The sequence below is a fragment of the Centruroides sculpturatus genome, unplaced genomic scaffold (assembly GCF_000671375.1).
Source record: "Centruroides sculpturatus isolate CEXI.00-Female unplaced genomic scaffold, Cexi_2.0 scaffold796, whole genome shotgun sequence".
Classification (NCBI taxonomy): Eukaryota; Metazoa; Arthropoda; class Arachnida; order Scorpiones; family Buthidae; genus Centruroides; species Centruroides sculpturatus.
Window position 1 is genome coordinate 317,771 of NW_019385038.1, and position 11,854 is coordinate 329,624.

Here is an 11,854-nt window from a genome sequence, read left to right on the forward strand (position 1 = left end):
AGTAGAAATTTTAACATTTTTAAATATCATGAGAAAGATAAAAAGTAGCTTTTTTTGCCAGTTTCTACCAATTTTAATTCGTAAATTTAATTTATTAAATATAAATTTTACGTATAAATTTCATGTAGAAAATAAAACTTTTGATATGCAATTTTCATCATTTATAATCTCATTGCGCAAAGATTAAACGTTAAATTTATATTTCTCGGTAATTAAGGTAATCGGTACATTGGCTCATCATCCCAGATCAGAAATAACTTTTCCAGGATCGGTGACGTCACGGATTTTATTTATTTATTTACTTTTAATTCGCTTCTAATTTAGTCTCATAAAAAGCCGATTAATTTCTTAATTCTTAATTCCTCGATTTAAATTACTTATATATTAATTTTATAATAGCAAATAGGGATTTAATTAAAAAAAAATTTAATTACGATAAAAAAATTATGCGCTTCTTACGTCATCGAACCGGAACCAAAATGCGATTTCCGGTCATGCGTATAAAAATACTTTTAAATCTTTGGTGCAAAGCGCCATCTACCGATTAAGATTTAAAATTTTACAATTGTTATTTAAAGGGGGTTAAATTATTTAATTTTTACAGCCTTTTATTGTCGATTTTAATGATTATTTTCTAAATTTAAGAAATAAGTATTAAGAAATCGATTTTGAATATAATTTCGGAGGAAATGGAATTTTTAAAAATGTTTTAAAAAGAGTTATGGATATATAAAAATTCTGCCCACAATCCATTGCGCTCGAGATGATCCAATCACTTTTATCGACGTAAGGGCGCGTGCCGTAACTGATACATTCTCACTGTTGTCATGGTAACTGTTGTGAGCATGCGCAGACGCGACCGGACTGTGGCAGATGCAGAAGTCCAGTCAAATATCAAGTTATGCTTGACATCAGATGGATTTCGACCAAGAGTTGAAGAAAATCGTTCGCGAATGCACCTAAGAGGTGTTTGTATTGAAGTGTATGTGGTGTACATCCATTTATATCCTGTCGTGATGTCAATATGCCAGGAGGACGAAGAGGATTGGTTGCTCCACAGAACACCTTTCTCGAGAATATTTTGCGACGATATAATTCTTTACGTAAGTATATTTTTAATATTCAAAAATGTTATATAAACACCGAAATTCTCTGAAACGCGCGAGTTTTTGTGGGGTGTAACCTTTCTAACGCATCAACTTTTGCAGTTGGATGGCTGATAGCTTTGCAAAGTGCACTAGCACCTTTCCATCTTATCAACTTCTCTATCAATCCTATCTATTTTTTCAGTAGGCATTACACAAAAATATTTAAGATTTACGTACAAATTCGGATTGTAAATATGCTTAAAATTGCTCACCTTCCAAGAATATCATTGATTTAAGATGTAGGAAAGGAAGATCTTTGCTTGCAATCCCTAAAGATCTACTAATAAAGTTATAGCTATTCCAATTAAGGACGGTTTTATCTTTAAATTATTTATAAAATAAGAAGAGTCTCTTAAAATCTTTGCTCAAAACTTAATTAAAGCTCTTGTTTCCAAGGAAGTAATCTTATTTAATGTGTTTAACACATCTAATACACAAAATTTTAAGTGATGATTGCTTATCTCAACCACTTAACAGTAGGCCAGATGATAAATGATCATCATTTTGACCTAATTAAAATGCTATTCTTAAAAATTCCTGTACGTGCGAACTACTTAAATTGTAATAAAAAGAAAAACATCATCTCTATTAGATTGAATGCAATAACTATATAAGAATTATGAAGATACGATAATGAAATAGCATCAGTTTGAAGAGAAGAAAATTATAAAAGTGAAACAATTGGAATTTTTTTTCTCGTGGGAGAATAATCAGATGACATAAAAAAATTCTCATAAAATCATAGAAAAATGTGCTTTTTACGAAAATAATTTCAATCAAATCATCTGTAGCGTTTTAAGTCAATAAGTATTAATGCTCTTTGATGATTTCTGTGTTTAAGATGGAGAAAAAATTGTGATTTTTATGAAGGAAATTCAACAAATATTTTAAAAAATTGAATTTTTATGATATTGGAATAGTCAAATAGTCTTTGTTGTGCTGTTTATGATTTTTTAGATGTAAAAAAGATGATAAAAATTTTATAGTAGATCCAGATGTCTGATATTCCAAGTGAAAATATGTTTTCTGAACTTTCTTTACGTTTATATTTTATATGTACAATATATATACATATATGAATTTTGTCAATCATTCTAAGAAAGAAAAATGTGGCATTCCAAATATTTCTTTTATTGACTTTTTATCAAAAGAGCAATTTATCATTTAAAATTTACAAAAATATTTCATGCTTATAAGTTTTTTAGGCAATTTTTATATATTAATTTTACAAGAGAATTAATTGGACTTGGAAAGTTTGATCTGTTACCGATTATTCAATAACATGCAGACATTATTAAATTTTTTACTTTTAATCTGATGATTTTTGATGATTAAAAGTGTTTGATATAGCATTATCTAGTTCCATTATGAAATTTTTTGCATTTTCTCTTTGATTTTAAATAAGAAAATCAAGTTTCTCTTGTCAGATATTAAATAACAACATATGAAAAGTTTTATAAATAACTTACGAAGAAGACTTTATTATAAAATAATTTGTAATAATTTAATTGATAAATATTATCTTTATCGTCATAAATAGTCTTATACAGTATACGGAATTTGCCTGTACTGTAAAATATATCAAAGACATTTTGCATTATCAGGATAATGCAGAATTGTTAAAATTTCCAAATATAAATAGGAAGATGTCATCACGTTTTCTGTTTTTCTAAAGGTTTTTTAAACAAAAAATGGAATTAATTTTGTCGACCGTGACTTTCTACTAATGGAATTGAAATTGAAAAGAGAAGCTTGATTTATTTTCTTTAAAAAATCGTATATTGTGAATATACAGAAGTAAAACCTTCCATGTTTAAATGTACATGCTAAAATATATAAAGTGAAAAAGTTAAAAAAAGTTTTCATTAACTTATTAACATCCGCCCAGAATCAATTTTGAAAAGTCGATTAACAATTTAAAAAGTCTGTTAAAGACAATGAACTCGGTTAATGCATTCTTTCATCTTCAAAATTACAGTATTTGATATAATTATATATTATACCGTTAGAATAATTAGTAAAATAGCTCTTAATTTTCTTCATTCTTTCATTTTTCTGATTTTAATCACTTTGTCTAATTTAGAATTCTTATTGGGTAATTTGTGAATTTAGAATACATTTTTTTTCTGATTTTTGTGTTAAATCGAATTTTAAAACCAATAAAAATTATTGGTAATTCATTAAATAATACAAATTTTTAAATGATTATAAAATTGATTTAAAGTGACTTTTTTTAATTAATGAAAATTAATTTTTCTCGTTTATATTCTATTATCTTCTACGAGGAATTTATAAAATTATCATAAATTATAATTAACTAAGAAAAGATTTAATGTAGTTAATTATCTTTGCCTTATCAATATTTATCTTTATGTAAAATCATTTTTCTTTTATAATACTAAAATTAAAATAAATATTGAAATTAGTATATATATAAATTTAATCAAATGAAACAGTATTTCATTCTAAAGATTTACGTAAATGGGATTAACATAATTAAAATTTATGTATAAAATAATTCAGATAACAGATAATAGTATCTTTTTAGACAAAATTCCCCCGTAAGAACAAGTTCATAATTAAATTAAAAGGTAAAATATAAAATGAATCACTAAAATACAGCTTAGAATGGCAGCTATTGAAAACATCTTTATGTAGAATTACATGTAATGTTGTTAATTTTGTACAAAAGATTTATAAACTGTATAAATACAAAATGAGACAAATTATTGCTTTTAATAGATTATTTGATTGATTACGATGCTCTCGTTCTTGAATCGATAGCTAATTCTTACATTTATACTTAAAATTGCATAAATTTATATTTTATATGTTAATAATAGAGTATTTAGAATAAAAAATATTTTATCTTTTCGAATGGGTGGAGTAAGAAGTCTCACTAATGCCAGACTGTCTAGGAATTCGATATTTGATCTATAAAATATCAATAGAAACTTTTCTGTTATAAAAACATTGTATAAAAATTTATATCCTCGAATACAATGTACTTCATTTGATTCTCCCTATTTATTTTTTAATTAAAACAAGAACACGATAAAGAAATGTCGAAAAGCATTGTTAAAATTATAATATATATATTATATATAGAAAAAATATCTGTAAAATTCCACATTAACCACACAAAAAGACGATATTTCCTGTAAAGGTAGCTATCTTGCATACCTATTTTACTTGCCGTAAAGATACATTTACAGGAGCTAAGCATAGCGCTTTATTATTTATTTATATCGATGTCAATTAGATGTTAAAGTAACACAACTTTTTTTTTAATAAATGCAAAATAAATTTAAAAATTATATTTTTTTGTCCGTAGTATTACATTTAATACTATATAATTTTGAATAGTATATTTTTTTCTTCGATAGGATAATACAGCCGCGTACTAAAACCAAACTACTAGATCATGTTTGACGTTATAAAACTACACGATGATATTTACGGACTGTATAGATGCAACCGCTTTGTTTAAAATGATAATTTTTTCTCACTTGACATATTCGAGTCGTTGCACGAAAAGTTCTTAAATTATCGTGAAGCGAATTAAAATTCGTTGATCGTAATTGGTTAGTTGGAATCAAACACAAATATCGATTTAATTAATCATTTAGTTTAGAAATCATATTTTGAACACGTTTAATAGAAAACCGTTATATCGATTCGTAGTTAAAGATAATTGTAAGTAATTTGATAATTGATGGTTATAAATATAAATATTTTTCATTTCTTGAAAAACAATTAATATTGTGTGGCATTTTGTATAAATGAATAATTTCTATCGTTTTTCTTGGAAAATTGATTCGGGAATATTTTTAAATCGTATATTTTATGTAATTTTTATATTTAATTAAAAGTTTTTTAGTGTATAAGATGCATATTTAATGTCGAGATTTTCTTCTCTCGGTTTAATTTTTACGGCAATGTTGTTCTTAATTTAATTTAGAAATTTTGCACCGTAAACTTAACTACAATTTTCGGTTTAATATAAAAATATTTTCTTTTTTTATTTAAATTGTTATTTTTTATATTATGAAAACTTATATTTCTTAAATAAAACCGATCCGTCTTTATTCGAAAAGGAAAATTCAATATGAAAATATTTATTTAGTTCAGCTGATTCCATCCTCTAAATGCCATCGATCCGGTTCAATAATTTAGAAAAGAATAAACCAATTTCGAATTTCCATTTCAGAAATTCTGATACTTTCTCCTATTACATATGCAGCAAAACAGACTAAGATGTGGCAAAGAGCCAAAAGAATAGAACAATGATTTCAGTTTTCCCATAAAGAAACATACAAATCTTATCTCTTATTTCTCATATCAATATTTTCTATAAGTTACTTTAACAAATAATTGAGTTAAAATTTATATTATTATATGTCGTTTAACTTCAGACTATGATTGACACCATTAAAAGATTAGAATTGTAAATATTTTGGTTAAAATGTTTCTAAAATATATAAAAATAAGTAATGTTCTTTAGTTAGATTGCGTGTTAATAGTTCAACAAAAGACACTTCACTCCAGATGATAAATATTTGTTTATATCTTTTAATGGCAAAGTAAGAGTGGTGAATAATTTGAGAAAACATTTATTCATTAATTAAATATTTTGGTAATTTTAGCACAAATTAATTAATGATGAAGGCGTAAATATTTATTTAACATTTATATCGTTATCAAATAATTTAGATAATACTGTTTAAATTTTAAACAAATATATTAAAAAGTAGAAACATTTTAAATAAATTTTTTTAAAATAGTTTTTATATTTAAACGACTATTTTTTAATGCAAAAATTTAGAAAAATAAATGGCTAAAAATGTATTCAGAAGTAGTTATTCCTTTCTTTAAACATTGCAATAAATAATTATTTTAAAATACAATTATAAATATATCAATGATTTCAAATGACGAATTTTTTTAATAAGAAAATTAGTTTTAAACAAAATTTTGTTATAATTTTATACAAATCGTTTCCTGTAAATGCCTCTTTTCCTTATTATATAGCGTTTAAGAAGGAAACAAACTTAACAGCATTGATAAAATGCTTAGCTCTGTCGATCTTGCAGAATTTTTACTCAGGAAATGCAAACAATTAGTCTTTGCGCATCTTAAAGTAGGTTAGTTTTTATTCGAAGTGTCTCATTTTGTCCCAATTTGGATATTCAGCATTATCACGTGAGTGAAACTTCCTGATATGAATAAATGAGCATCTCTAGGGAAGGTGGAGCTCGTATCACCATTTATAGATTTGACCTCCTCTCTGGATTGTACTTGTACCAAATTTGGATCATTTTATGTTTTGATAATAATTATACAAAATTATATTTTCTATCAAATTTATGTTGTTTACGAATTCTAATCAACTCAATTTCTTACTTGAAGAGCTTCTCTACAAAAATTAAAATTATGAATTATGTTGAATTTTTATGTAGGAGAAAAGAAAATAAATGAATATAATTCTCGACTATTAATATTTATAACATTAGTAAATAAAAAAATAATTATAAAAGTAATTAATGAATTAAGTAATTGAATGTACAGTACTTAATCGTTTGTTTATAAAATTTTGAAGTAAATAAAATTAAAATTTTAAAATATTATTAAATATAAGAAAGTTGTAATTCTGTATAATAAATTAAAAAATATTAAAGTAATTTTTAATAATTAATTTCTTCCGAAACATTAAAGTTTCCACGTAAGAATATTAAACATTAATTTATATTTTATACTTTTATATATACAATTATTCTTCGTATTACATAATAGAAAAACAAACAAAGCCCAGTAATAGATAAATAATTTCCTATTATTAGGATAAAATCATTTAATTTAACGTTAAATTAATGTTAATTAAATTATTTCAACAATAATCAGGAATCCGTTGTTAAATTTTTCTTTGCTCTTTCAAAATTCACATTTATCTATCTAACAACATTACAAAACCAGAGAATTTTCGTTTTCTGTAGCAAAGCGAAATGGCATACACGACGACGCCAAATACTTAATTAATAGAAAACCCATTAAACATTATTATAGGATTCACTTGTCCATGACACGAGCTTTTAATACTACAGTTTAGCATATTAAAGTTTATTTTAATAATTTCTCTATCTCATAGACTCTCTTTAAATGATATTTATTTTGAAGTTTATAAACTATATTTTATGATTGCAAATTCTAGAGAATTAAACATTTTAACATGATTAAAAAAATTTTAGATGACAATTAAACTATAAAAAAAAAGGGTTATAAAANAAAAATTTATCTAAATTTTAAGAGTTAATTTATAAAAATTTTAGCTTCAATAACTATTTTATTTATTTATTTAATAATTATTTATTCAAGTTATTAGTTTCAATGATTTTCTATTATTTTACAGATTTAACAGAATTTAATAATATATTATTTAAAACCCTATTTAAACTATATATAAAAATGAATTTTTCAACTTAAATTTTATATTTTTTTATGTTTTTTTAAAATTTTCTACCTATTTATTTATTTATTTATATGCATAAATAATAATTTTACTAGTTTTACTGTAAATTTTATAAATGATATATTTGTGAAATTATATTTTAAATTTATTTTATCGTTTTTTATTTATAAAAACAAACGTTTGAAATAATTTTAATTCATTAAAAATGCATTTCTTCTTACTTTATAAGATAGAGTTTACGTTAACAAATAGACATATGAACATGAAAAACATTGCAAATTTTTATAACAACAAAGGACTGTCAAATAATTTAAAACATGATAAAATTCTACATATTAATCTGAAGACTGAATTATAAGTTCATCATAAAGTAATGGAGATGTACAGCATGATAGATCTAATGCTATTGTATTGCTATTACAACTCTCATGGAGCTCTTAATTAATTAATTCAAAACTTTTCGATGTCGACATTGCCATGTTAAAGATCGCCAAGAGATTTGCAGAACGATAATTGAGAGAATAAATCTTTCGAAAACATCTCGTGCGTGTTCAATATGGTTATCATTTGAACGTGCTAAACTAAATTATTTCAATCTTCTGCATCAATATCATTGAAAGTGCAGTCCTACTACTAAAGGTTCTTACATACTGGGGGAAAATGAATTATAAAATAGACTATTGACGTTATTCAAGAGTCATATATTTAATTACAATATATTTTGTTTGTAGTTTATATGATTTAAAAGATGTAACGAATAATTTTATGTTTATGTAGAGAAAATGCTAGCTTCAATATAGCTTCCAACATGAAAAGAGGGAACGACTTTTCAACGTGATGCTATCGTTTACATGTATATTTTCACAAGTTTAATTGGTTTCATTTAATAAATGAGCTATTCTATAAATCAATTAAAGCAATTATTATCAAGCAAGAGCGAAATAATAATTACATTAACTAATTCGAACCGACAAGCTGAGCCAAGTTAGAAAAACATAAATTAGTGATTAAGTAGCATAGAGGATGTATAAACAACTAGCCATATGACTGGAGGAAGTCTTGGTTTAGTTAATTTAGTGTTGCTCTTCTCCGTTGTCAATCCAGTGGGAAAACTTATCGATCTTCGTCAGGGGTTGTAACCTATCTATGTCCTTGCCCTTGTCTTCTACGAATTGTTATAACCTACTGAAACTTTGTCTACAACAAACGTTATCAAATTACATGTATTTTGTTGTAGTTAGTTTTCGAACTTTCTAAGAATTTATCACAATTCAAATTCTGTGTAATGCTATAAAATGGCAAAAATTTGACACATTCGACTAAATTCAATTTAGCGTCATGATGTTTCTATTTAAGGGTGGATTGTACTGCAACCAGATATTTGCATTCTTCGTCGTTACCTCTCAGTGTATGTGCCTATTTTTATAACGTTTTCGTAATTGTATTTTACATTGATATATTTTACTTACAATATTTAATTATGGAAACGTTGTATAATTGTTTTCACCATAATTAACTTTACTGAAAATGGAAGTAGTATCTGTTATCTAGTAATCTAGATTCGTGAATAGTTTGAAAAGTGTTGAAAATTGGATTTTATCATATCCCATTGTTTATTTAATATATTATAAATATAATTGTAATTATTTCCAATATAATTTATTAAATTTTCGCTACTTGATGATGTTTTTTTCTAGTAAAGGTCATTATATAGTCTAAATTACCTTAATTTATCAGTATGAAGTAAATTGTTATAATTCTGAATATTCTTGTAAAAATTCTTGTTTCACTGTTTATATTATTATTTTTTATTGTTATTTATTTTAAATTTAAGATATTTTATTAAATGAATACTGTAGTATTCATTTAATAAATATATTAATTAAATTTTTATATTAAAATTTGTAGAAATAAATAACAATGAATACAGTCTTTCTATAAATTTTTAAAGCCCGTTTTTTGAATTTTGTAAAAAAATTAATGTTGAAAAATTGTTGTTATTTGTCTTAATTTAAAATAAAAACATTTATGTACTTTTTAAATTTTAAAAATACAAAAATTTAAATGATAAATTGATATAAAATCCAAGTAAATTAGAAAGATGATGCTATAAATTTTTCCATTAAGATTCAAAAGCATTTGAAACGTTTTATTTATAAAACAATTACTAGAATTGTATAACGTTTGCTTATTATATAAGCTGTTATATATTATTAAAAATAAACTATTATGGATTTCGCATGGTTAAAATTAAAATACTTTTATGTGTAAAATATTTAATTTCTGCTAAATGCATTGCTAATATTGTAATTATTTTATTTTAAACGTAATTATAATTTTCTCAGTTTTCTGTACTCATTGAGAAGCACATTCTTTGATAATACACAGTATATTTACAACATATTTAACTCAACAATGTTATAATAATAAGTGACGTTAAAGAACTTTCTTTCAAACTTTTAATATAATAACTTAAAACATTTTTATATAGGATAAATGTTATTAAATTATAAAAATTTTCATCGACGGAAAAAGCATAAGATTAAATAGAAAGATTTTTCAAATATAAAATGATTTTTGCAATTGACAGGTTTAAAACGCAAAAGATTTTCAGCGATCATTGGCTGAATATGTGTTTATCTTAACGCCAATTGGTTCGTATAAAATTTAAAATTTTAAACGCATCTTCGCTTATTTTTAATTCATTTAATATATTTCTATGCTTTTAAGATTAAATATTGTAAAGACAATTCGTTCTCAATTAATTATAAGCTAGATAGATATCTTTGCAATATGTCAAGTAGTGCAACAAATAATAATAATATAGTTAATTTTGTTTCTTTTATATCTAAAACTTCTACTTTCTCATGACTTACTCTATAGAATCTATATATCATCTACAAGATAATCTTATACATTCAATTACTCTTACAGCAAGTATCATTATGGAATGGATGATTTATACGACATTTATCATACAGGCAATGGCAACGTTCCTCTTGATCTCTGAAGATGCTATTAGTTTTCTCTTAATCCTTATCCATCCGATCCTTAACAGAATAATCTATCATTAATACTTTTAATACTATTTACTTTAGATATTAGTGACTTTCAAGATAATGAAAGATAATTAAAAGTTATTCCTGTATAAGGTAGAAGCAATTCCTATCGAACAACGACTAGAATACTTTAATTAAGTTTTAATGAGAACCATTTAGATTTTAGAAACAGATGATTATTAATTACTGAAACTTAATTTTATTACATTTAGACAAATTACAAAACATTGACTCATTAAACATGATAATTATTAATTTTACAATAACGTGAAAGGAAGGTTGATCATTAACAATAGATAGACTTAAAGGGTTATTCTCATTTAAGAATGCGTTATTGTATCTTTAAATAATGTTTACAGACGAGATTCTTTAGTTGTTTACTAATAGAAATGAAAAATTTGAGTAATTCGATCAACAATTTTAATAAATTGTTATTGCTGGTATAGTGAAGCAAAATCTGTAAATAATTTAACAATATTCTAACTTTTAAATGATTCGATGTCCTTAAAATCATACTAAAGACTTTATTTTTCATTATAACTGCACAAATTTTAACATAAATTAACATAGTTTTACTCCATTATAATTAACAATATAGTTAATACATTCAACCTTATTATTATCCTTATTATTAAAGTAGCAAGTTAAAAAAAAAGTACGTGAAAGATGTAATTTTTTCGTTCAAACATATTCATCTTCGATTTTTCTTTAGTTTAACGGAAAATATTAATTTTTTAACAAAATAAAATTAAGTTAAAATCAATATAGAATCTGTTGATTCTGAAGTTATTCATCTTTCCAATCTGTTCCTTGAAATATTGGAAAATGCATTTATCATATACTAAAAAATAAAAAAAAATCTTGCTAAAATTTAAAGGTTAAAGGTCATAATATCCGAAATGTTGGCGATGAAATTCATATTAATCAATTTTGAAAGGAAAATGGATGGTTTAAAAATATAAATTAAACTTGTTTTCATTATAAAAACTCTCAGGATGCTTTAAAAATTATAATTTTAGTTAAGATTATTTTTTCCTTGGAAATTTCGTAGAATAATAAAAATTATGAATTTAATTATTATATCTTTATTTATCGAATTTACATTTATAATAATTAAAAATTAAAATTACAATTTCTATGGAGTTTAAGGTTCTATATATAATAATTTTCCTATGTGTTTT

General features: G+C 23.9%; 1 protein-coding gene across 1 annotated transcript in view; it reads left to right on the plus strand.

Annotated features, from left to right (window-relative positions):
* The first annotated feature begins 881 nt into the window (after positions 1–881).
* The window catches only part of LOC111633736 (potassium voltage-gated channel protein eag-like), a 69,932-nt gene continuing 58,959 nt past the window's right edge, over positions 882–11,854 (plus strand). The window contains exon 1 of the mRNA XM_023378346.1: positions 882–1,103. Coding sequence (XP_023234114.1) covers positions 1,025–1,103 — 79 coding nt within the window. The 5' untranslated portion in view covers positions 882–1,024. The remainder of the gene's footprint in view (positions 1,104–11,854) is intronic.